The sequence below is a fragment of the Engraulis encrasicolus genome, chromosome 5, assembly GCF_034702125.1.
Source record: "Engraulis encrasicolus isolate BLACKSEA-1 chromosome 5, IST_EnEncr_1.0, whole genome shotgun sequence".
NCBI classification, from domain to species: domain Eukaryota; kingdom Metazoa; phylum Chordata; class Actinopteri; order Clupeiformes; family Engraulidae; genus Engraulis; species Engraulis encrasicolus.
Window position 1 is genome coordinate 37,681,300 of NC_085861.1, and position 26,819 is coordinate 37,708,118.

The 26,819-nt window shown below is 45.2% G+C and overlaps 1 protein-coding gene across 3 annotated transcripts; it reads right to left on the bottom strand.

Moving 5' to 3' along the window:
• arnt (aryl hydrocarbon receptor nuclear translocator) lies at nucleotides 1-26,783 on the bottom strand. 3 transcript variants are annotated; one of them, XM_063199244.1, is made up of 21 exons: nucleotides 26,491-26,783; nucleotides 25,623-25,719; nucleotides 25,376-25,414; nucleotides 22,093-22,140; nucleotides 20,362-20,572; nucleotides 19,506-19,719; nucleotides 18,976-19,081; nucleotides 18,780-18,845; nucleotides 18,516-18,601; nucleotides 17,609-17,682; nucleotides 16,623-16,757; nucleotides 13,959-14,033; nucleotides 13,309-13,460; nucleotides 11,961-12,107; nucleotides 8,132-8,216; nucleotides 7,877-7,982; nucleotides 6,130-6,229; nucleotides 5,534-5,717; nucleotides 4,392-4,560; nucleotides 3,773-3,885; nucleotides 1-3,583 (listed from the first exon to the last, which is right to left on the bottom strand). In XM_063199244.1, exons 1-21 carry the CDS (start codon nucleotides 26,507-26,509, stop codon nucleotides 3,509-3,511), a joined length of 2,301 nt encoding a protein of 766 aa, XP_063055314.1. In that variant the 5' UTR covers nucleotides 26,510-26,783; the 3' UTR covers nucleotides 1-3,508. The 3 variants fall into 3 exon arrangements, with proteins under 3 accessions (XP_063055314.1, XP_063055313.1, XP_063055315.1); XM_063199243.1 differs by having other exon boundaries at nucleotides 2-3,583; nucleotides 4,392-4,563; nucleotides 26,491-26,782; XM_063199245.1 differs by lacking the exon at nucleotides 11,961-12,107 and having other exon boundaries at nucleotides 4-3,583; nucleotides 4,392-4,563; nucleotides 26,491-26,779.
• Nucleotides 26,784-26,819: the final 36 nt, after the last annotated feature.

Consider the following 26,819-nt stretch of genomic DNA (forward strand, 5'->3'; position numbering starts at 1 on the left):
AGCTTCAAAATGCAGTGCTTCCCTCTGGTCCTTGCGTTGAGTTTGTCCACTTGACAACAATGCAGTCTTTTTAGGTGTAAACCAAGGTCATGTTGAATCAGGAAGACATTTCTTTTAACTGTCTCCTCCAAATCTATCGACTCAGTGTCTTGATATGGGAGCACCACACCCTCAGTGAAAACTGTACTGAAATGTATGTACAGTGCAGTAGCTTACTGTATAACCAACAAGACTCCTAGCCTGGGTGATCATACGTGTAAACTGCGGGACACGTGCCATGTGCGTTACGGCCCTTTATAAGGCAAGGCAAGGCAAGGCAAGTTGATGTTGATATTGAGACAGAAGAAACAAAAGACAAGGACCTGTAGACTAGCGTTGTTCACCATCTACTGAGACATTTGGTTTGTTTTTCCCCAAAAAGGGGCGGGACTGTTCGTTCACAAACAAAATACCCGAATGTTACACGTATATTAAATTAAGTGTTGCTTGAGCATCACTTTGCAGTTGTCTGTCTAGTAATGACTCTGCGGGTCACATATGCCCCCCAGGCCCGAGTTTGCCACCTCTGAAGTAAACTAAGCCCATCCTAGGCCTGTAGCCCCCCAAAAAGTCTCGCCATTTCTTGACAATATAATGATTTAATACAAAAAGAAGAAAACAAAACAAACAACATTCTCTTTCTCTTGTTTAACATTTCATATACATATTTTTCCATATATTTTGTGTATCTAGGTGAAATATATAAACTGCAATTCACATCATTGTAAAAACCCGGACAAGGGAAAACCAAAGTGGTTCCACATCATCAATAGACACAACAGATACCAATCACCCTTTAAAACATGGAAAAGTACTAGGTGTGGGTGTGTGTGCTTGTGTTGTTACATACAGACATGTTTTGACATCTGAAAAAACTGCCCCTTGAAACATGCAAACAGTACAAACACTGATAAAACAGGATTTTTATTCTAAACATCACCTAATCAAAAAAAATAAAGAAAGAAAAAGGAAAGAGCTTTGTCATGATAGGATCTCTGGAGGCTTTGGATTCCATGGCTTTAAGGCCCGCCCACCTGAGTGTCAGAGACGCTACTGGGCTGTGTAGCTGCCTGCATGGGCAAGCACACACCTCAGACGCACTTGGGCACGACTAGCCACTAAACACTAATACTGCAATACCCCCCTACACACACACACACACACGCACACACACACGCACACACACGCACACACACACTTGCCATCCACTTGGACGCACGCACGCACGCACGCATACACACACACACACTTGCTGCCCACTTGGACTGCAGAGCACGCACACACACACACAGACACACTTCCTGTGTACTCAGAGTCTGATCCCTTGCATAAAGAAGAGTATAGAAGGTAAACAATGTCTACATGTGAAGCCCGTTTGTGGATACCACCACAGTTAATCCAAAAGCCATATGGAATAGTTCCTTAATTAGTTCAAATGATTTGAATAGGTGTGCGCGACAACATGCATTAAAACAGACAAAGCCAAACTTTCAGTAATTAATTCATTGGGGAGAACCTACATGGACCTAAACATAAAACGAAAAGACCCTAGTTTGCTACTCAATTTTTCAATAATAAATATTTGGGTTTCTAAGTAGAGCAATTGGTTCTATGAGCACCAAGTTGAGGTTCTTTCACAAAGTTCATCCCTGATTCGGCAGATCTCTAGAAGTTTAGAGGGGGAGCTGCAGTACCTCCCTTGACTGGCTGGGGCTGGGGCCGGATTCCAAGAACCTTGTTAAATGATGAACCTCTCTTAAATAACCCACAGGAAGTGGTACAGAAACCTAATAATAGATTACCGGCAGGCATCAAAATGAGGACTCCAGACTCTCCCATTAGGCCATTTACCATTACCACAACGCTAACTAATCCTGGTTTTACTTGCTGAAACAGCTTCTTGGAATACCCCTTCAGGTTTTCTGGGAGAGTAGACGGCACCAAAAGAAAAAGAGGAAAGCCCAAAGTCCAAAGAAAGCTAAGATTACTTCCTCTTCGTCCATAGTTCTCAAAATTAAAAGAAAACTGTAACAATACTATAAACACCAACAAAGAATGAATGGCTTTTAAAAAAAATGAACAACCTGCATGATTATTGCTCTCTTAAATAGAAGTTTTCATTTTAAAAAAAAAGATGCGACTACAATTGTTTTTTGTAAAAAAAAAAAAAAAACGGAAAAAAAAAAAACCAAGAGACTGACTGAAGAGTGTAGCTGGTTGCCCCAGGAAACATTGAGAAGTACATCAGGTGTGTGTTTGTGTGTTTTCCAAAAATGTGATAAATGCCCTGGGCAAGTGCCAAGACGAACGTTTCCACGTTGTCACGTCCTCTTCAGAGTCTGTCTCGACGTGACATCATCAGCAGTCGCCACGACCCCTCAGTAAGGTAGAGTAGGGGTTGTGGACAGTTAAGAGTAAAGGGCCAGCGTTCATGCTGTGTGTGTGTGTGTGTGTGTGTCCAAAGGCAGGCTGTAGGCAACTGGGTTTCTTTTTGGAGCTTGAAAGAGGTATCGTCCGTCCTTGTCACAAGGACTTCTGGTTTGATGGAAGAGATGCATACATGTGTGTGCGTGTGTGTGTGTGTGGGATGGTAGAGTCCCCTCAGATATGAGGAGAGGGGTGGGGGGTGGGGAACAGTGTGGACATGGAGAAGACAAAGGCAAACTTATCCTGGAGGCAACAGGAGACATAGCACAGTAGAAAACAAGAGCATCCACCAGAAAACACAGCATGGTGTGTGTGTGTGTGTGTGTGTGTGTGTGTGTGTGTGTGTGTGTGTGTGTGTGTGTGTGTGTGTGTGTGTCTAGGGCAGTGTGCAGTAGTTCTTTAAGAGTGGCAGTGCACCAGTGTGTGGGACAATTTGTGCTTTTGGTGGCATGATTGTGCGCTTGCAGTGTGAGGTGTGCAATGTCTAGTGAGGCGTGACTGGGTGTGCGTGTGTTTGGGTGCGTGTGTTTACACACTACTGCTCTGGCAGTGAAATGTCCTGCCATCCTTTTCCTTTGCAGTCCCGCTCTCCTCTCGTTGCAAATGGTCCTGAAGTCAGCCTCTTGCCAGACTCAAAGAACTCTCTAGAAGAACAAGCAGTCACAAAATCCTCCAGAGGAAAAAAAAGTGAGAAGGATTCTGGTCCAGAGCAGGAGAGTTCTAGAACCGGACATAATCCTCGGTTTCCATGGTTACTCCGATTCTTCTCTCCGGTATCATTCCAACAGATGCATCATGGTCATTCTCCAGTGGGGTGAAGCGTAGAGGAGGAGAGGAGGAGACAGGCAAAGAAAAAGAAGCCACTCCCAGAGGAAAGAAGATACAAGGAAAAAGACTTACAGAGAGAGAGAGAGACAGAGAGAGAGACAGAGAGAGAGACAGAGAGAGAGAGAGAGAGAGAGAGAGAGAGAGAGAGAGAGAGAGAGAGAGAGAGAGAGAGAGAGAGAGAGAGAGAGAGAGAGAGAGAGAGATTCCAGCAGGCTCATTCATTGAAAGGGGGGAACATGAAGTCTTCGCTGTTGAAGCTCCCAGGCTGATCCAGCATGGATAGCACATCCTGGAGAACAGAGGAAACCGAGAGGAGGGAGGGAGGGGGGGGTTAGAATACCCAATGACTCAAGACGGGCTCAAACTATATGACTATTGCCCCTATTCTCGTCTGTAAACCCTCCGTACGACAATAGATGGAATATGCAGAGATCAGAAGTGCCAGACTATGTGGTACAGTGTGAAAACGGTGACTTACTGGATAGTCCTGCGGATTGGCGCCCCCCTGGGCTTGGGGTTGGCCCTGCCACTGGCCCCACACTGCCTCCCCTGGCCTGGAGGGGAACTGCGCTCCGGCCTGGCTGCCATTACCTGTGTAGAGCACACAGATGTTAAGGTTGCAGGTGAGAGACAGTGTATTAGAGCACAACCCTGGAGAACAAACGTTCAAACTCATGCAACACACACATATACATACATGCACGCATGCACGAGCACGCACACAGACACCAGCTGTTATAAGATGTATGATAATACGGTGTATGGAGTGTGTGTGTCAGCTGTGCGTGCGCGTGTGCGTGTGTCTACTGTGCTGCAGTGTGTGTGTGTGTGTGTGTGTGTGTGTGTGTGTGTGTGTGTGTGTGTGTGTGTGTGTGTGTGTGTGTCATCATAGCCATTGGTAGTAGTCGATGAGCCGAGTGTGGGGTAGGACGCAGTGCTGGATGGTGTGTGTTTGTGTCTGTGTGTGCGTGTGTGCGTCTCACCATAGCCGTTGGTAGTAGTCGATGAGCGGAGTGTGGGGTAGGACGCAGTGCTGGATGGTTTGAGTGTGTGTGTGTGTGTGTGTATGTATGTGTGCGTGTGTGTGTTTGTCTCACCATAGCCGTTGGTAGTAGTCGATGAGCCGAGTGTGGGGTAGGACGCAGTGCTGGGAGTGTGGGCGACTACACTGCCCATGGGCCCGTAGGAGGAAGAGGCAGCTGCAGACGAGGAAGAGCCAAAGTCCCCCATGCCAAACGGAGGAGACTTCACTGTGGGTACTGCCCCCTGCTGTATTGGAGGGGTGACATCAGATGCAACAAACACAAATATCAACGACCACTCACATTGGCATTTGCAATTAATTTTGCCGCAACAACTTGAAATTCAAACACTCTTGTTTCTACATTTCGACTACGGTTCAACAAAGGCACATAGCTTTAGTTGGACTAAGGCAAAAAATTGGATGAGGAAACATGTAGTGAAGGCATGCTGCAGGATTTGATGGTCAATGGTAGATGCCCATCTCTTTAGTGTTGGAGCAATTCCAGTAAGGGAACTTTTGATCTTTAATGTGGGCAGACCAAGCACCACGGTCTGTAAGTGTACCTATACACGTTCAGTGACTATAAAAAGTCTTTCCACCCATGCTCAAATGCCAGCTTTTTGTAATGAACATTTTTTTTCCACCTTTAATCTACACTTTAACCTGTACAATGCAATTGCAAAACAAACTGAAACATTTAAGGGAAAAAATAGAAAAATTAACATGGTTGTATAAATACTTAATGGCAGCACCTTTGACTTTTATTACAGTCTCAGTCTTCTCTCAGTCTTTTTGGGTAAGAGTCCATCAGTGTGGCACTAAAAAGCACTCAAAATCTGATTGCGAGGCCATCTCTTGTGCACAGTCCTCTTCAGCTTCGAATCCCATCAGACATCTAAGGGGTGATTTGATCTCTGGCTGGGCCATTCCAAAGCCAGAATTTTATTTGGGTGATGCCCATTCTTTTGTTGATTTAGGCATACGCATAGGTTAAACTCTCCTCTTCATCTTCCACTTTCTAACGGGAGGGTGAAGGTTTTGTGGCAACACTGAATGGTAGTTGGAGCTCTTCATAATTCTTCTCCAACAAAGGCCCCAGTTCTATAGGTATGTGTGTGTGTGTGTGTGTGTGTGTGTGTGTGTGTGTGTGTGTGTGTGTGTGTGTGTGTGTGTGTGTGTGTGTGTGTGTGTGTGTGTGTGTGGCCTCTAACCCACCTGTGTGTTGAAGGGAGGTCTGGCCCCCTGCTGTTGCCAGCCTGCCATGGCCCCAGCCTGGTCCTGGTTGGGGCTACTGCTGCTCACCACTCCCCCTGCTGGGCCACTCTGGCGCGACATCTGAGCCAGCATCTGCCCTGCTGACGGAGCCGCCTGGCCCATCTGAGCAGGCATCCCCACTGGCCTGGGAACAGTTAATAGCAATAGCTATGACTAGCCGCTGGTATTATGGTTACTGCAAATTTGACATATGAATATCTCTTAAACGGGACACATTTGGACCACAAAGCTTTGTCACAAGATAAAGGGGGTGTAATGAAGTAACTTTGAGGTAGTTACGGCACTTCGCCTTTTTAGAGCAGAATATCACACATGTGCCATCAAAGGTTCCTAGATGTGTGTGTGTGTGTGTGTGTGTGTGTGTGTGTGTGTGTGTGTGTGTGTGTGTGTGTGTGTGTGTGTGTGTGTGTGTGTGTGTGTGTGGTACCCAGCTAGCTTCTCAGCCATCATAGGTTTCTAGTGTGTGTGTGTGTGTGTGTGTGTGTGTGTGTGTGTGTGTGTGTGTGTGTGTGTGTGTGTGTGTGTGTGTGTATTACCTGTATTCAGCTGGTCTCCCCGCACCCGAGAATGTGTTGGGCTGTGGGTACATCTGCTGGGTGGCTGGGGCAGACGTGGTGGGCAGAGGCTTGGGCTGATCTGAGATCAGATAGAGAGGAGCACAGAGTCATTAAATTGTACATTTGCTCGCTTGATAAAGCTTGAGGGTTCACTAAATAACAAGGATAACAACACACCTGCGGTAACTAGTGTGCAAATTTTCATGTCATCTAAGCAGCCTACACGATTGTCACCATGCTCCAAGCCGGAGTCCTAAAGTCCCTCCTACATTACCCTTTGGCTTACGGCTGATGTTCGTTTTATTGTAACCCATGACTGTTTGCATACCGACGGCACACCAACGTGTGATAGGTTGCAATATCAGTAGGATATAACGTGTTTCGCGGATTGTTTGAAAGTTGGACAAAATACATGATCAGACATCTTGTCAAGCAAAATGTTTTTTATTAAATTAAATTAAATTAAAATGACCTCGAACGTTTGAATACCTGCCACGCGCGGTTACCAGGGACCATGGTAAGTCACAGTCCTGGTTATATGGTTGAAACTAAGATAGACATTGATGTATCTGCTGCTTTATTCATATTTTTAATTTTTCTGAAAAGTGCGGCAGGAGGTGACACTGCTAATCTTGCGCTTACGGGCAGGTGCGAAACAGCGGCACTCCGACGTGCTGTTGTTATCAGTTCACTTACAACACCTCACAAACAAGAAAGAAGTCTGTGGATGAGAGTACGGGGCAGGATTAGTGGGAGAGAGTTATTCTGCAGGAATTCGGCAACCAAAAGTGGCGTGAAAATGTTAGGATAACCAGAGCTTCATTTGTTAAAATATGTGACACAATTGCGTCACAAGTGGAGTAGAGTGTATGGACCATCTGAGCGGACAACACCGCATCAGAATTCTAATCGGAATAGAAGAGGTGATCAAAAAAAAATATTCCTATTCTAATCGGATCAGAAGTGTCCATATATACACAACTAATGTATTCTGCAGTTGTCGTAAGAGCGAGCTGCTAGAACAAAGAGACGAAAGTGTTGCCTACTAAAGGTTGCCTAAACCATTGAGAATAACTGACTATATTTTATAGCGTTGACCTACTGGACGTGAGTGATGAATATAATGTCAGTCCAGGGCAGCTGGGTTTCTGATGGCTACATGTTTAACGTCTTCTCGTATGGTAGGCTATTTCAGATGTGGTAGGTATATGAGGGACACATAACTATTATACCGCATATTATGTGGATTCCGTTGCACAGTTCTTTAGTAAGTCGTGAGGGTGCTTCTTGCCACTCAGTTTCTGAGGACACGTGGACAGTGCAAACAATGACGTCAGGGAAGGATTCTCCTATACAACCAGTTATGGATTTCAGTCTCTCTGAGTTCGTCAGAGGTCGACAGCCAATGAGCGTCTCCCATAGAGATGGCTCCCTCATCTCACTCTAAGAACCGGGGACATATTCATGTCCTATTGTTTCTGCTTATGTTGTGCATTGAATATGTGATCTCTCGTCAGCTAAACAAATAATGAAAATCATGTGGTTGTGGATGTGAACAGTCTAAATTCTCCAATGCATCTGCATTTGCATCTTCCACAAACACAAAACTTTTGCGCACACACACGCAGACAGACAGACAGACAGACAGACAGACAGACAGACAGACAGACAGACAGACAGACAGACACACACACACACACACACACACACACACACACACACACACCTGTGAAGAGTTCAGAGAAGTGTGCTTCTCTGTCTGAGTAGAGCTCTGCTTTGCCCAGCGGCTTACTGGAGGCAGCCACAGCACCCCCTAGTGCCTGCACAGAGACCTGCAGGGGACAGCCAGAGACAACAGCACAGGGTTAAGGACTGTGTAGTATAGGGGCAGCAAGAGGCAGACAGTGGTCCAAGATAGCTTGTGTGTGTGTGCAGGTAAAGGTTATGATGGATCCTGTGTGAATGTGTGTGTGGTGCTCACCTGTGACATGGTGACCTGGGCGGTGTCATACATGCCGTTCCCTCCTGCCCCTTCAAGCTCTGCCTGCTGCTGCTGCTGAAGCTGCCTATAGATGAGAGAGAGAGAGAGACAGAGCGAGAGAGCGAGAGAGCGAGAGAGAGAGAGAGAGAGAGAGAGAGAGAGAGAGCGAGAGAGAGAGAGAGAGGGTGATGGAGCGAAAGAGTGTGAGCGAGGGAGGGTATGAAAAAGAGTAGGATGCTGTGAGCAGAATTATTTTGTTGTTGTCTGAGTGAGACCCATCACCACTACCACCATCAAACGACGACCACCACTACCACCACCACCACCAGAAGCCCGCCACCTGTGAAGGAAGAGGAGCCCTTGACCTTCTGCTCCTCAGCTTGGAGTGCCAGGACACCACCAGAGACAGAGAGACAGCCACCATCATCACCAGAGAAAGACAAAGAAGGATCTACAACAGTGATGGGGCAACCTGAATTCAGAAGCTATAGTCCACATATAGCTATAGTCCACATATTCCAAATGACCTGGTTCTACTTGTCCAATTACCGGTAGACAATCACCTGGTTGAATTAGACAGCTAAAACCAGGTCATTTGGCATATGTGGCACTGGATTGTAGTGTTTGAATCCAGGTTTCCCCAACACTGAGTAAGACCCAACGTGAAAGTCATACTCCAGTCATACTCCTCCTGTCCTTCCCTACTGCTCGTGACCTCGTGACCAGGGGCCTACACCAAGAAGCTGGTTCAAGACGCCAAGCTCTTCTACTAGATTTACCTCTTAACTTCACCTGGTTTACTCCTGGACCAGCTTCTTAGCATACCCCTCAGGACTGTAGTACTTGAGTTCGGACTTGAGTCCATTTTTCTATGGACTTGGACATGTAATTACTTGGACTCGGAGTTGTCTTGGACTTGGGACACTGGTCTTGACAAATTGGGCCTTTGAACTCAAGGCAGTCAGATTTCATTTTTGTTTTCAACACTGGCCATCATAGATTCTTACAGGTCACCTTCAAACAAACATTCACGTCATCGACATTCATCCTTTTCATTCTTTAAGACTGACTGACATGCAGTGTTAATTTCGTCAACCACGACGATGACGAAAATATTTCGTCAACGCCCCTTTTTCCCTTGACGATGACGAGACGATGACGCACTAAAAATTGCCTCAAGCAAATCAAAATATGACGAAAATAAAAAAATGTTTTCGTCAAGGAGACTAAGACGAGACGAAATTTACAAGCCATGGACGAATGGACATTAAAAATATATAATTATTTATAATTAATTTGTAATTTGTAATTGTAATATAGGCCTAAGTGTCTTGAACTTCATAGGTGATTGCGCGCTCACGCTGTGTTGCCTCGCTTGTATCTGCTGGCAGCCAATGCATGGCGCGGCTCAGTCAGTAGTTCTGTAGCCTAGTAGTTCAGTGAGTCCATTTAAGTTGAGTTTAGGTCCTAAAACATTCCCAGAGAAAGAGAAAAAATAGCAGACGTTGAGGGAAGTGTTCATTTTGAAACATGTTCAACAACCCTCTTATCCATGACGAGGACATGTGTTTCTGCAGTAGGTAATGACAGTCGCGCCAATCCTCCTCTGATACTGTCATTCTAAACCTCCTCGAGCTTCCACTATTCTCCTTTTCACTTAGGCTGTCTTAGCCCGGCGTTCGTTGTCTGTTCTTTTTCGGTAATGTTTGCTATATTTGTTGTTTAACCATACGAGTAGGCAGCAAGCAAATCATGAAGGTCGGATTTGTGAATTTATTTAAATCAGTCACCGCGGGAGCGCGCGCCAGCAGGGGGAAAGTTGGCCTATCTAAAGTAACAGAGGCACGGCTACTGTAGATTTGAAACTTGTTCTCCTCGAGAGCAACGCTAAAAGACCCAAGGAAGTCGACAGCATGTCCGTGCATCTTCAGCGTCTTCCTAAGTTCGAAAAACTCTTTCCAGGTCATGCTTATCGAGCCTCGACACCCCCGACAAATAAAACAGCATTAGTGTTTAAATATTTGTATGAGCGTGTCCTTTCTATCGTCCAGTCTGCATACCCCTGCCTAACTATTTTTCATGGGACTTTTGCAGGGCATATTAAGTGTGCTCGCGCAATCTATTTAGCCTAAGCCTATTCCACACATGCCGCACGAGTTATTATCGTTCTCTGCTCGCATTGCCAATTGAAAACAAAAACCGCTAACTTGCATAGTCAAACAACAGCAGTATATCTGACTCGTGGTCATCGAGAAGCCACTATCAGGGAGACTTCTTGAACTTCATGCAGACTTGGGATGTCTGGTCTTCCCACTGCCGGCAATCTGCAGGCTTTAAGTCCCGCGGTCAGGTGAAGAAGAGCATGTAGCTTCCTCCGTGATCAAACTCAAAATGAAATATAATATGCAACAGCTTCTAATGCACGAGAGAGAGAGAGAGAGAGAGAGAGAGAGAGAGAGAGAGAGAGAGAGAGAGAGAGAGAGAGAGAGAGAGAGAGAGAGAGAGAGGGAGAGAGGAGAGAGAGAGAGAGAGAGAGAGAGTGCAGCCTGCACCTGGATGTGTGTGTGTGTGTGTGTGTGTGTGTGTGTGTGTGTGTGTGTGTGTGTGTGTGTGTGTGTGTGTGTGTGTGTGTGTGTGTGTGTGTGTGTGTGTGTGATGCTCTTCTGCTCTATGATGTTGAAATTACTGATTTGGGTTATGGTGGAAAATGACCAAGTAACAAGGTGAATATTTGCTGCTACTTTGTGAAATAACAATAGCCATTGTAGGTTGTTTATTTCACACAATATTGACTAAAATGACTAAAAATTGAAATGTTGACTAAAATTTGAAATGTTGACTAAAATGACTAAAATGACTAAAATTTGACTATGACTAAGATTGATTTTCGTCATTTTGACTAAGACTAAGACTAAATTGGGAAGGCAATGACTAAAATATGACTAAGACTAAAATTGATTTTCGTCATTGTGACTAAGACTAAGACTAAATCAAAAAAAGCTGACGAAATTAACACTGCTGACATGTGACTCGGACTTGACGTGGACTGTAATCTTTTTTGACTCAGTCTTGTCTCAGACTCGAACCGCTTTAGAGTCGGACTTGACTAGTCTGCTCTTGGAGTTGTCTTGCACTCAAAAGGTGGAGTTGACTATAGCCCTGCTCGTTGACGCAAGGCCAAGGCCACGGTCATGGATGAGCAATGTTTTAGTAAATATTTTCGCAAACAAGCACAATTCAAATGCCAGCATCTCATCTCAAATCGGGATGTTGAATGGGGTAAATGGGGTTGAATGGGGGGGAAACCCCCAAAAGTTGCTCTGCCTATGTTGACACCGGGGAAACTGTCACAATTTCCTAAAGTCAAGTGTTCTAACCTTGGTTGTGCGTGAAACGCCCAGAGTTTGGATACTCTTTGGCGAACTCCGGGGAGTATCCAATCACTAGGCGTTTCACACCCTACCAAGGCTAGAAGACTTGAAATTGGGAAATGGTTGTTTCCTTCCACCAGTGAAACATGTTCTGCTATAACCTGGTACAGACGTGCACGTAAGGATCATGCTTAATCTGTACACTCCCCCTTCTGAAAATAAACTTAACCAAGCTAAACACGGAGGCGGAGCAAAAGCGAGGCAAGAGGTCAGATGCAACAGGAAAGGACAGGAAGGAACAAGTTGAACTTGCAACCATAGTCCTACGTAAATAAGACCAAGCACCATCACCAGTGAACGCAAGACGGCAACAGACAGCAGTTCTCCCAGGGTTCCAGTGGCAAAAGGGGGAAAGTGGGCCGCAGAATGGGAGGGAGGTGGGGTTGGGGGTTCCTCACCTGACCGATCCCTGTACCTGGACAGGTACCTGTACCTGCGGGGGGCTGAGGGCGGAGGGGCAGGGGGGGCTGCTCTGCCCCATGGCGATGGGGAGGGGGGGCATCCCGGGGGACGACAGGGGGCTCAGAGCATCCTGAGTAGGACCTCTACAGACGCCCCCGCCAGCCCACCATGGGACACACACACACACGCACGCACGCACACACAATATAGACACGCAAAACCCACACACACGCAATTCGCATTCGTACCACACACACACACACAAACAATTTATATACACAACACAGAGACAAAACACACATAAACATACAATTTACATACACTCAATGCAACACACACGCAAGAGCAAATTACTGACAGTCACAGTTCCGGTTGGATTCATTGAGAGAGTTAGTTGTGTGGATCAGTACATCAATCAAAAAATAATTGTGTGTGTGTGTGTGTGTGCGCGCCTGTGCAATTACAGAGACACATTGCTGCATGTGTGTGTGATTAGACACACACCAGAGCAGCATCTTCAATCACAGATGATCGTTCTCACATGATTAAAATGTCATGCACAGGTGATCACACAATGGCCTGCCATGATTTCATACTGCATGAGGTACATTATGTGACATTACGAGATAGAAAACATAATGATTAATAACAATATATTTAAAGGGACACTGTGTGAGATTTTTAGTTGTTTATTTCCAGAATTCATGCTGCCCATTCACTAATGTTACCTTTTTCATGAATACTTACCACCAGCATCAAATTCTAAGTATTCATAATGACTGGAAAATTTGCATTTTTCATACATGAAAAGGGGGATCTTCTCCATGGTCCGCCATTTTGAATTTCCAAAAATAGCCATTTTTAGCTGCAAAAATGTCTGTACTTGGACCATACTAGAAAATATTTGTTTAATACTTAGTAAACTTTCATGAAAAGATCAAATTTGGCAATAGGCAGCCCAATTTCAATAAGCAGCATAGTTGCAGTACCTTTTTTGACCATTTCCTGCACAGTGTCCCTTTAAGATATTAACAAGCATTGTGTTGTGTGCACCATGGCAAAGTAACTGGCATGAAATATATTTTTACCCGTGTGTGTGTGTGTGACTATGATGTCCTGAGAAGGGGTTCTGTGTGTGTGTGTGTGTGTGTGTGTGTGTGTGTGTGTGTGTGTGTGTGTGTGTGTGTGTGTGTGTGTGTGAGAGAGATCTTGCTTGACGTTGGAGTTGGTGCATATGATGTACTTTATCTCGTCTGAGAAGGAGGTGTGTGTGTGTGTGTGTGTGTGTGTGTGTGTGTGTGTGTGTGTGTGTGTGTGTGTGTGTGTGTGTGTGTGAGATCTTACTTGACGTTGGAGTTGGTGCATATGATGTACTCTATCTCCTCTGAGAAAGGGTTCTGGAACGTAAAGGAGCTGGTCCTCATCCAAATCCACTCTTGAGACTTAGATCGGAAGCGAAACATCACCGACATCACCTGGCCTTTCAGCTTCACCACCTGAACGCGCGCACACACACACACACACATTTCAATATTTTTATCCACTAAGGCTTAAAAAAAAAATCACAGACCTATCAATATTAGGTGAGGTAAAGGCGAGGTAACACAGATGATGTAGCTGGTCTTAATGGGTTAAGAAGATTAAGTTGCTTTGGGACAAATATCAAGTGTGCATTATGCAGTACACAATCTCAGACTCAAACCGAAACACATCCGCACCTGCTGAATACACAATGTCTAAGCAACGCTGCAAACAGGTGGAAGCCAAACTGAGGCCAATTGTGCAACATGAAGCGATGCAAAATTCTACTGACAGCTCAGCAGTTAGGAGGTTGTAGCCCCTGGGCACATCCATTTTTTTTTGAATGGATGCCTGGTATCGGCAAGCGTTTGACAAGTACAAGTATGAGTATAATGAGCAAGTATTGGGGCCCAGGTGCATCCTTGATACACACATACAAGCATAATCTCACTCTCTCTCAGACACACACACACCTGCTGAAGGCTGTCTCGGAGTAGACTCTGGTCTTCTGGATGGGCCAGTTCCAGAATGTTCTTCCCCAGAAGTTCCTGCAACACACACACAAAAGGACGAAAATTAGCCTTGGCCATGGCTGAAATGGCTAAGACGCGGAACTCTTACACAGAGGACCCGGGTTCGATTCTGTGTGTGTTCATCTGAAGGTGGCATCCAACAGTAGCCATGCAGCAGTGTGTATGTGTGTGTGTAGGACTGGGTACCGAAATTCAATTCTTTGATGGAACCGAATTAAAAGCTAAGGTTCTACTTGGCATTGAAACGTGCCTTGTCTGTCGGTTCCACGTTTCGGTTCCTGAAGTCTGACTGTCAGAGCCATCAAATGTGTGTTTAAGCACGCGGCCATTTCAGCCAATCACAAGTGTCACAAACTGACCACGCTCCTCCTCTTCCCGTTTCGCACCTCATTGATAAGACAGCTGATATTCAACCAGCTGACTGTACTATTGAGAAACAAAAACATGCCGTCGAAAGCGTGGCTATATTTCAGGAAAGTAGATAAGGAGGAGCGCGCTGCAATATCTGCGACAAACTAATAGGCTATCATGCAAGAATGGCAATACATCCAACCTGTTCAAACACCTGCTCTTGCATTCGATTAACTTGCGTGCAGAGTTGCAGCATCTTTACAACGGCAACACCGTCAACCTCAACCATGACCTCGACTCTTCAGGAAGATGTCTCTGACTCCTTGGAAACATGTTTTTCCATGAAAAGAGCTAACTTAGAAAGAACTGGTCTTGTGTTGGGGACGAACAAATGTAGCCTATTTAGACCGTCGGTTTAATTCGAGGGAACAAAGAACACAGCGACAAAACAGATTTCCTCTCTATCCGGCTGGAGAATAACGCCATTGTTTACTTGAAGTAGCGGCCGCTTAAGGTTAAATAACTGTGGATTGAAAGAACATAAAAACGTTCCGTAAAAAACTGTAAAAAGCTAAGAATCTCAGCTTTCGAACAAGCCCTAACACATGTCTGTAGGTCTAGGTTAAGGAGATCGCTGGCTGTTGGGAAAAAAATGACGAGATAAAAAAAAATAGTTGGAAAGCGCTATTTTTTCACTTGCAACAGCGGCCGCTTACAGTTCAATAACTTTTGAATGAAAGAACATAAAAACGTTCCGTAAAAAACTGTAAAAAGCTAAGAATCTCAGCTTTCGAACAAGCCCTAACACATGTCTGTAGGTGTAGGTTAAGGAGATCGCTGGCTGTTAGGAAAAAAATGACGAGATAAAAAAAATGGATGGAAAGCGCTATTTTTTCACTTGCAACAGCGGCCGCTTACAGTTCAATAACTTTTGAATGAAAGAACATAACAACGTGCCGTAAAAAACTGTAAAAAGCTAAGATTCGCAGCTTTCGAACAAGCCCTAACACATGTCTGTAGGAGAAGGAGATAGCTGGTTATATATATATTTAGACCTATCTTTTAGATTAGGACTCTTTAGTTTAGATTCACCATGGCGTGAAAGCACAGTGTTGTCGCAGCTACTTGCAGCAGCTGATCATACGGCCCAGTTCTAGTTCCTGTATGGAATTGCGTGCGAGACAGCACCATCGAGCCCCCGTCAAGTTTCATGGATATTTATGAAGCCTATTGTGTTAGAACAGTTCTGCAGAACCTAGTAGAAAAGCCCCAGCTGTCGACAGACTGGGTAGCGTAGGCTACATTAAAAAATCATGTCAGGCACGCTTGACATAGGATTGGTAGGCCTACCAGAAGTGAAGTTGCACCGTACAGCAGAACAATTTTAATCAGACATGAGTACATTTATCAGTATCAAAACCGTTTATTATACTTGCCAAGCCATGCCGAGAGGACAACTTGCAGCATGCAATTAATCATGAACGCTGTATAGAATTAAATGCCTTTAACCCGCCATTGCTTAAGTCACGATGAGCGCCGCCTTGTGGCAGGCAGGGAAACTCATGATTTGCAGACCCGTTACGCCATCTACTGGCCACTTTGGGTAACTGCAGGTTTAATTCAGGGTTTCTAGGAACCGAAAATGGAACCGTTCTGGTACCGGAACCGAAACGAAGGAACCGGAAATGGAACCGGAACCGAAAATTGTCAATCAATACCCAGGCCTATGTGTGTGTGTGTGTGTTTGTCTGTGTGTGCACGCACGTGCATGTGTGTGTGTGTGTGTGTGTGTGTGTGTCCTGCACCAATCTACCTTCATGAGGCCACTGCTATTGGAGCACACCAACAAGGTGGGGCCCAAATCCTGGACCCCACATGTTTTGACCCCTTTTGCTGGGGTAGTTTTGTTGTTACTGGTAAAAGTAAAAGTGCAAAAACATTTCCTCACTGACAGGTTAAGGTTAGAGATTGTTTTGGTTTGGGCACAGTTTACCATTCTTTACAATGGAAGTCAATGGGAGGGCCCCACAAAGATATTAAGGTGGGGCTGTGTGCGTGTGTATTCACCCGAGGATGATATCTGTCAGTAGCCATTGTAGCGGTGTGTGTGTGTGTATATGTCTGTCTGTACATGAGCTTGATATCCCACTGAAGCCATGCAGGAGCAGTGGTGTGTGCGCGTGTTTTTGTACACAAATATGAATGCAGTGTGTGTGTGTGTGTGTGTGTGTGTGTGTGTGTGTGTGTGTGTACCTGAGGTTGGTATCCCACTGTGGCCATGCAGCGGTGGTCTACGAATGTGAAGACTCCCTGGCTGTTGTGTCGTGAGATGAACTCCACTGGGGTGTTGAGGGAGCTGGAGGCTGAGTCACTCGGACACGCAGTCACCTACACACACACACGTCACAGTAGGAGATATAACAGAGTTACCCTGTGCTTTGATCTCTCGTCACATGGTTTTATGTGCTAGCCTCGGAGGTTTTAGCTAAACCCATCTCAGCCAAGTTTGTTAGCATTGCTAGGATACGTGCACTAATTCTACAAAGTTGTCTGTACTGCTGTTGTCCTGACACAAATGATAATTTAAGTATAATTACAGTTTGTTAAAATGGTGGACTTTAAAATGTACAAAAACGGTTGTTTTATCAAGGAGTCCTCAACGATGCTCTATTGAAATTAACGTTACGTCCGGAAACTTGTGAAGACAGGCAAAAAAAAAGTCATTCAGGCGACTAGAGGCGATTTCAGCGACAGTTTGTAGTTGGACTTCGGCAAAATCTTATGCAAATGAGCATAGCCACCACAGCCAATGGGAATGTCGGAATGCTCTGTCGTACTCTATCGCTCCTATTGTTTCTGACGCTCTTGCTGCACAGTCCAGTGATTCTATGATCCTTTATATAGATGGCTCTGACCAATGTCATCTTATGTTGTATGGTCTGGAGCTTTATATGGTTTTAAATGTGCGAAGGAGGACTTCAGCAATGTGGCAGCACTACATTTTATAACGGTTAGCTACACTTGTTCCTGACCTTTTTGAGATAATTTTCTCATGTATTTTAATTTATTTGAACCTTAGAAAAACCCTTTATCCCTCAATGCATATCTATTTGTGTGTTTTTTCATCTGAAATGTGGCGATACATTTTGAATTAGGACCCCCAGGAAGACTAGCAAACTGTTAAGGCACAACCTAATGGGGATCCTTTAATAAAATAAAAAATAAATGTGTGCCTGTACCTGTAGTCTGCCGATGGCGACCAGACAATATCGATTATTCTGGTTGTTATCAGTCTCCTCAGAGAGGGTCACACCTGAAAGAAAACAGACACAGACACAGACATAGAGACAGAGACACACACCGCAAAGTAGGGAAGTGGTTATTTAAAAAAAAAAAAATGGCCAACACTTTATTTAAGTGTTCACTTGTTATGTGAATGAATTTGAGCAGCATTTGTTTCAGGTTTCATGAAGCTAATGTCTTATTAGAGCGTTTCCTAAAATCTGATGTTTGTGTGTGAACCGTTATTTATAAGTGTGATTTCCTCTTTCATCGGAAGATCCCTGATAAAAATTACACTCATCTTGGCAGCCAGAGGCAGGAAATGACAGATGAGTCACTACGTATTAGAAAGGGCCTGCCCAATACACACTTGGCAGGACACAGCTGTATTATACTGCCTTGTGTTTTATGAATCATACAGCACTACTTCTGGAACGTTAGATATGACTGCTAGTGCACTGGCAGTCTGGCAGGCCACCATTTCAGCTTGAGGCTCCCTAATTTAAGTACAGTGTCAGGACAGGAGAAAAGCTATACATGTAGACATGTGTGTGGGTGGCTCAGGTGGTAGAAGGCGGTTGCAATCAGAGGGTTGCAGGTTCGAGCCCCGCTCTGCCTGACCACATTGATGTGTCCTTGAGCAAGATACTTAACCCCAAAATTGCTCCTGGTGGCAGGGTGGTACCCTGCGTGTGTGTGGCAACCACTGCCACCGGTGTGTGAATGGGTGAATGTGAGGCATACAATGTAAAGAGCTTTGAGTGCTCGAAGGAGTGGAAAGGCGCTATATAAAAGTCCATTAGTGTGTGTGTCCATTAGTCCATTAGTGTGTGTGTGTGTGTGTGCATGCTTGAGAAAGTGTACCTGCGGGTGGCCATGACTTGATGTAGCCAGTGCAGTGGACAACCACATACTGGGGCTCCCCCTCCTTAGGCGCTCCAAGACCATTCCTATCACAGACAGGCAGACAGACAGACAGACAGACATCAATAGGTCATGCTGCAGAGTTATAGCATAAACAGCCCTTGTCTTGTGCTGATGGTAGCCATGACGGTTGTAATGTGTATTTAACAGTTTGTGGTAAAATAAGCATCTCAAGTCAAGGCGTGCAAGGGAGGCATTCATTACCTGTTCCTGTTCCTGAGAAAGTTCAGCCTGTTCATTGACACGGGCTCCACCGGACAAACCCCCGTCCTGCAAACGTGCAAACACACACACACACACACAGACATTCAGACACTCACATTTACAATACGGTGACATTTACAATACGGTGTGTGCGTGTGTGTGTGTGTGTGTGTGTGTATGTATGTATGTGTCGTACCTCATCCTGCATATGAATGATCTGCGGGCCCCCATGCTCATCCTGGCTGTAGTAGACTGCTGTCCCTCCTTCTTGACTGTGCCTGTCTTCAGGTCTAGCATACGGCCTGGGGAAAGAAAAGACAGTCAATCAACACACATGCCAAGGCAGCACTAAAAATGAGATAGAGGGAAGGGGTGTCTACACACAAGCAGAAAGGGAGAAACACACAGAGACAGACTGACAGACAAACTCTCTCACTCCCTCGAAAACACACACACACACACACACACACACACACACACACACACACACACACACACACACACACACACACACACACACACACACACACACACACACACACACACACACACACACACACACACACACACACACACACACACACACAAATGCCAAATCTGCACGCACGCACGCACGCAGCTGTATTCGCGCAGCTTTTGTGCACACATACACATGCACAGACGTTGTTCTTGGAGGTGGAGAGCTGTTCGCGCAGCTTTTGCGCACGCACGCGCACACTCATGCACCTGCGTTGTTGTTCTCGGAGGTGGAGAGCTGTTCGCGCAGCTTGTCCTTGTCGTCCTGGTGCAGCTGGTCGTAGAGCGAGGAGCCCAGCCAATCAGACTGCGACTGGTTCAGCACTGGCGTCACTGAGTCCGACACATAGACGATGCGGCCCGAGTCACAAGACACCACGAACAGGAAGCCGTCCACCGCCTCCAGGATCAGGTGCTTCAGCTCCTACGGCGGGAGAGGAGGGACAAAAATAAGAAAAAAGGTGGAGAGGGGGGAAAAAAGGAGAAAGTGGTGATGGACAGAGGAGAGACTAAAAAGAGAGAGCGAAAGCCTTGCAGTTAGTGAAAGAGCTTTGTTGTGTGTATGTGTGGAAGTAATTAGATTTGAACTGCTAGAGATAGAGATGGATTATAGATGGATGATATGGATGGGAATCTCCAAGAGCAAATACATTTTCTATGAGGGAGGACAGTTTCTAGGTACTGGTGAGCGTGTGTTTTTTTTCATCCGCAACCACTTCTCAAAATCACAAACCCTCGGTGCATATTTTTTCACTAATTTTCAAAACCGAACCCGCCTGCCATCCACAGATTTGATCCTCAGCCGCCTCAGCTTTTCGCATTGTCTTCAACCGCAACCAGCCCAAATAGAATTAAAATATTCTTTGTCATCATGTTATCCGCCCCATACGCCACCCATGCGTCTCTAGAATGTATGTGCGTTTGTGCCATCACCTGGTACATGAGGAGGGAGTGCTTTATGCTGTGTGTGTGTGTGTGTGTGTGTGTGTGTGTGTGTGTGTGTGTGTGTATGTGTGTGTGTGTGTGTGTGTGTGTGTGTGTGTGTGTGTGTGTGTGGTCACATCACCTGGTCTGAGAGGAAGGCTGGCTTGTAAGTGCCATCGGGTGACGTGTTGGCCCCTCTGAGTGACTTCATGTGTGACACGGCCATGCGCAGGATGGTCAGCTTGTCTGGCTTTCGGGCCAGGGCGCTGCACGTGGGCACCATGTCGGACAGCTCCGTGATGTAGGCCGTCATCTTATTACGCCGCCGACGCTCAATCTCACTGTGGTTCTCCCTGCAGTGCAGTCATCATCCAGGAGGAGGGTGAGGTGCAGGAGGAGGAGGAGGAGCCAGGAGAGGAAAGAGGAGGAGGTGCCAGGAGGAGGAGGAGTTGGTACCAGGAGTTGTAGGATAGGGGTGAGGGAGGTGAGGTGAGGACGAACAGCAGCCATCGTCCAGGAGGAGGTGCAAGAGGAGGTGACAGGACGAGGAGTGAGGGAGGTGGAGGTGAGGACAACGAGCAGTGGTAATGAAGAGGAGGAGAAGGGTGGGGTTGCAGGAAGAGGATACAAGATAGTTGAGGGAAAATATGTGGGGGGGGTGTATCGGGAGACAGGGAAGTGAGGAGAAGTAGGAACAGTGAAGAGAGGAGAGAAGAAGAGATGAAGGAGAGGAGGAGAGGGGTTGTCAGGAGACATGGGAGGTGAGGAGGGGCAGTGAAGAGACGCGAGAGGAGGGTGAGAAGTGATGGAGGTGAGGAGATGCGGGGAGGTGTGAGGGAGGCAGAGTGAGCCATAACAGGGGGGTGTAGGAGAAGTAATTTCGCGTGGAAAGCCATAGGTGGGGTGGAGGTGAAAGAGGAGAGGAGAGGAGAGGAGAGGAGGAGGAGGAGGAGGAGGAGGAGAAGAGGAGAAGAGCGAGGAGGAGAGGAGAAGGAGAGCAGGATACACAGCAGACACAAACACGACAGAACAGGAAACACAAAAACATCACAACACAAAAACATCAGACACACAAAGAGAGCATGAAAGGGAGGAAGTGCGAGAGAGAGAGAGAGAGAGAGAGAGAGAGAGAGAGAGAGAGAGAGAGAGAGAGAGAGAGAGAGACACTAGAGTGAAAAATGGATGACCAAAATTATAAACCTGAGTCAATGCATTTCAATGACCGACAGAAGCTCATCTCTAAACATAGTGGGAGCGAGAGAGCGAGAGAGCACTGAATGGCATATGAAAGAAAGAGAGAGAAGCCTCTTCAGAGGGCCTGAGGGAAAGACAGGAGTAAGGGGGAAAGAGAAGAGGAGGAGAGAGGAGGAGGACAGGCTCAAAGACAGGCTGAACCAAACAGCTATTTCAGAGGCCATTGTCCTTCAACATTTTAACAACCACAAAAACATTCTTTGAGAGGAGGAAAATGTAATGAAACAACCGCAGCAGTGGTCCCTCTTAATTAACGGATGAAAAGAGTGGTGTGTCGAAAGCGATGCTTCAAGGGCATTTCTGTGGCGAGTCAATTATTATGTGTATGTGGTGCACATGCTGCCTACTATTTATATGTGTAACACTGCTTTTAACATGAAAAGGCCGTTTGGAATTCCAAAATTAAGAAGTGAAGATTAGAAAACTAACTGTAAAGCTAATGTGTGAAGGGGAGTGTGAGTTTGTTTCTTGGATGTGCTCCACTCCACTCCACTTTGAAGGCGAGTGTACAGCCTCAATCTTTCCGAGGTCCTGAACCTCCCACCCCACAATGCATATGCGTATACTCCTACACAGAAAGAAATGTGCTGTAGACACATGCTTACACATGCACACTTACCTGGCAAAGCGCTCTTTGTCATTATTGCCACCGGAATCATCATCACATCTACAGCAAGGAAACGGAAAAAATGATCCTTTCTGAAAAGTATCAGTCATATATTTCATGGCTTGACGTCATTCTGTAGAATGTGCCGTTAACTTGAATGGGGCTCTCCAACATTTGCACATCTGTTATTATATACAGTCCCAGGAAAAGGTTTTTACATCCTTTGAAATTTCTCACCTTTCTGTCAAAATTGGTCATAAAACATGGTCTGATCTTCCCGGAAATCACAAGAAGGAACATCCAGAGTCTGCTTTAACTAATTCAACCCAAACATTTACAAGTTTTCATATTTTCATTGGCCATAAGATGTAAACATTCACAGGACAGCAAGGCATAAGTAAGTACACCCTTGCATTCAATAGGTTTTAACCCTAAGTTAGTCGCAATAACATCAACCAGATGTTTCCTGTAGTTGCAGATCAGATGTAACAAAACAATCTGCATGTATCTGGTCTCTCTCTTCTTTAGAAAACTGCCTCTCGTCAGCAAGGTTTGTGGGATGTCTGGAGTGCATAGCTTTCTTGACTTCATGCCATATAATCTCAATTGTTTTTTGTCAGGGCTCTGACTGGGCTATTCCAGAATGTGTATTTCATTATTATGAAGCCATTTTAAAGTCGATTTGCTTCTAAAGTATGGGTTGTTGTAACATTTCAGCACCCATCCTATTGTGTGCTTCGACTGTGTGACACACTACCTCACTTTTTTTCTGTAAAATATCTCGATAAACTTCTGAGTTCATTGTTCCACTGATAATAGCAAACTGAAAAGGGCCTGAGGCACCAAGGTAGCGACATATAATGATGCTTCCGCCACCATACTCAAAGGTGGAGATGATGTTTTGGTGAAGGTGTGGTTCTCCAATTCTCCTCCAAACATGACATTGTGTGTTCCCCTGAACAATTCAACTTTGGTTTCAACGTTGGTCTACAGAATATTTTGCAGCAATTTTATGAAGCATATAGATGCTTTTTCGCAAACCTCAAAGGTGCAGCAATATTTTTTTGGACAGAAACCCCATTAATTTTAGATTGGCAGAATGAATCCCATTTTTAGCTATTCTTGGTTACATCTCCTCTTCTGAGTATGGTGGCCGGAGCATCATTATATGCGGCTACCTTGCTGCCTCAAGCCCTTGACAGTTTGCTATTATCAGTGGAACAATGAACTCAAGTTTATTGTGATATTTTACAGAAAAAAACGTGAGGAAGTCTGTCACACAGTTGAAGCACAGAAGACTATGGGTGCTGAAATGTGACAACAACCCATACTTTAGAAGCAAATCGACTTTAGAATGGCTTCATAATAATGAAATACACATTCTGGAATAGCCCAGTCAAAGCCCTGACAAAAAACAATTGAGATTGTATGGCATGAAGTCAAGAAAGCTATGCACTCCAGATATCCCACAAACCTTGCTGACGAGAGGCAGTTCTCTAAAGAAGAGGGAGACAAGATACAAACAGATTGTTTTGTTAATCTGATCTGCAACTACAGGACAAGTCTGGTCGATGATATTGCAACTAACTGAGGGTTAAAACCTACTTAATGCAAGGGTGTACTTACTTATGCCTTGCTGTCCTGTGAATGTTATGGCCTTATGGCCAATAAAAATATGATAACGTGTAAATGTTTGGGTGGAATTAATTAAAGCAGACTCTGATTGTTCCTTCTTGAGATTTCTGGGAAGATCAGACCATGTTTTATGATCAATTTTGACAGAAATTTAAGAAATTTCAAAGGGTGTACAAACTTTTTCCTGGGACTGTACGTATTAGAGATGCACCGGATCCAAGATCCGGTTCCGGATCCGGCAGGATAATAGGGTTTTTCACAGGATCCGGATCCGGTTCCAGGATCCAGGATCCGGTAGCCGAGGCTTTTCAGTCAAAATAGTTTGAGCCAACGTGATAAAAAGGGCCCACGTGTGTGAGTAGGCTATGTGTTTCAACCCTTTCGTAGGATCCGGTATCCGGTTCCAGATCCGGCAGGATCTTAAGCAGTGGATCCGGTATCCGGCAGGATCCTAAAAATCAGGATCCGGTGCATCTCTAATACGTATATACTTGCTCGCTAGAATCTGGTGCAGTTGGGGTAGGGAGAATACAGGAATAGGACATCTATGTGCTCAGAATAAGGTTAGCCATGTAATAAGAGGGATAGCATTCGGTGAGGTGGTCCATTTTGTGGAAAAGCCCACTTCAGAGAGATCAAGACCCCTCTGCTTCGCGTCAGTGTCCTGCATCTCTCTGTTGCGCGCTACTCCACAACAGACCTTCTCGTCCAACATTATCCCTTACATACGGTATTTCATGCAAACTATGACCTATTTTAACCACAACTTCTTGTTCTTGAAAAAACATATCTCTAGGACACTCTGTTCACACATCCCTCAACCATTCTGTTCATGGCCATATCTATAAGCCTAGGTTCTTTTCACAGAGGTTTGTCCATCATCACACTAAGAGCACAGAGACACAGAGTGAAGTTGCTGGCCTAAGAAGACCACAGAGACACAGAGTAAAGTTGCTGGCCTAAGTGCTATTTGTCAGAGCTGGCAGACAGGACGGGTGATTGTGGTTTGTGGGCGGAAAACCAAGACCCAAACAAACAAGTAGCCTATTTGTAAAAACCATCAGCAATGACTGCATTTCCCACGGTACTGCACAGAAGAGTAGAGTGGCCTGCAAGTGGCTTCTTCTGTGTGAAGTAGTATCAGTAGGTAAGAGGACTGGCAGTTTATTGATATGGTTTTCAAAGGCCTACGGACAGACATGGTCATGAAGTGGACCGAAAAGTGGAATAATGTACAGGGGTTTTCAACTAGTGGACCTTGTCCGACTGGTGGTCCAGGGCAATACTGCTGGTGGTCTGTGAGTTGCTATGCAGTTAATATATACCGGTACGTTGCAAGCACCATGGGCCACGGTGCGGACACACACGACCACAACCACAACCACAACCACACAGCCAAAAAAACCCTGTGATCCAAAAATGACAATGGCAACTAAGTAGCACGTTATCTGATCAATACAGACAGCACTGTTGAATGTTTGCAGGTCAACACTTTCTTTAGGCTGATATATTTTCATGGCCATTATGCAGCTGTTTACATGGGTGGGTGGGTGTGAGTAGGGTAAGCTGTCAGAGGGATTGCAAGGGACTCCCATCCAAAGCAAGAGAATTACAAGTCTGCAGCATGACAAGCCAAGAATTCAGACAATTGCACACTCACCTGAACAGCTTGCTTCCTTCATCATCGTCAAAATCAGAGCTAAGGGGAAAGGGGAAGTTTCTGTTATTAGTCATCACAAAGCTGGTGGGCCGTTTGACAGGATCTACCAGTAAATGGGGGCGGAAGTTGAGGAAATACCACTGAAAAAAAGTGTTGCGTAACGCTCATCTAACTTCCCTTGGACAAAAAGATAAGTGTATCAGACTACAATACTAGTGTACACTGTCTGCATCGACCCAAAACTTACCCAGCTCGTCTTTTGTTGGTCCCTTTGGCAACCACAGCCCCACCGGATGGAGACGTTCCCACTCCCCCGAGCCCCAAAGGCCCCACATCTGACATGTCTGACAGGCGGACAGATGCAAATGTTACCAACCATAATCTTCTGCGCAACGTGACAATTCAGCAACAACAGTACAAACAATAAACAACACTGCAATGTGTCTCAGGAAAGTGGCACTTGATCATACCAACGAGCAAGAACATGACGTTCACAAGTCTACACTCAAACCTGACGGTACTAAATCGTCATGGATTTGCTTTTATGCGTATTCAGAAGTTTGGTATATTGGGGAGCTGGTGTGAGAGGTCTCCCAGTCCCTATAGTAAAACCGGCGTAAGGTTGCCCGTTTCGATGGCACTGAAAACGGTTTGTGTAGAGCTGATTATCAATCATTTCCCATTTGGAACTTGACGCTGCCATAATATAATTCTACTCGAGCATTGAGCAACATCTCCCTACTGCTTGGCTAGTTCAGGACGCATATTCTCCGGACCCAATACTCTATTGACATAAAGAACTTTATAAAGGATTAATGTGCAAACATTTCTGTAGTGTCTGTGACCTGTCAGGTATATAACTCGCAACCCTAAACCGAATAAAATGAGCTAAGTGTCAAGTGTTGCTAGCCGTAAATGTTAGCCAACATTGGATAATACCCTTGTAGTCTCAGCTAACATTAGCTAGCTAACCCCGAACAAGGTTCACCCCATGATCGCACGAAATCGTCAGCAACGGACACCGAATCTAAAACAACCTAAACATTTCAACATTCACTTAAATGTCCTTCAGAATCGTATACTAATATGGAAACAACCAATTTAAGAACACCTACCTGAGTTTGAAGAATCCATGTCCTAATTGGACAAACATAAACAAAACAACTTTATCTACTGAAAAATCACCCAACCTTGTTATCTAAGAATTGCTGGCTTTACTTGTCGTCTTTCTCATTCTAAGCTAAATTAGTGAATCTCGAAACTCCATACGCAGTCATTCGTTCTCATTTTCCCAGATAATCATATTGCCAAATCTAAATAAGGCTAAATAAGTGAATATTTTTCGGCTTTCCTACTTATTTACCGCTTTAAACCCCCTCCTGATCCAAGATGGCGGAGGATTCCAGAATATGCGCAGTCAAGCAAACTATATGTATATCTCGTT

What these genes read in the sequence shown, in the direction of transcription:
- arnt (XM_063199243.1), bottom strand. An exon ending in TCATTCATATGCAGGATGAG is followed by an intron (nt 18,846 to 18,975) that starts GTACGACACATA and finishes GCACGTTTGCAG; the next exon opens with GACGGGGGTTTGTCCGGTGG. An exon ending in TTTCTCAGGAACAGGAACAG is followed by an intron (nt 18,602 to 18,779) that starts GTAATGAATGCC and finishes TGTCTGTGATAG; the next exon opens with GAATGGTCTTGGAGCGCCTA.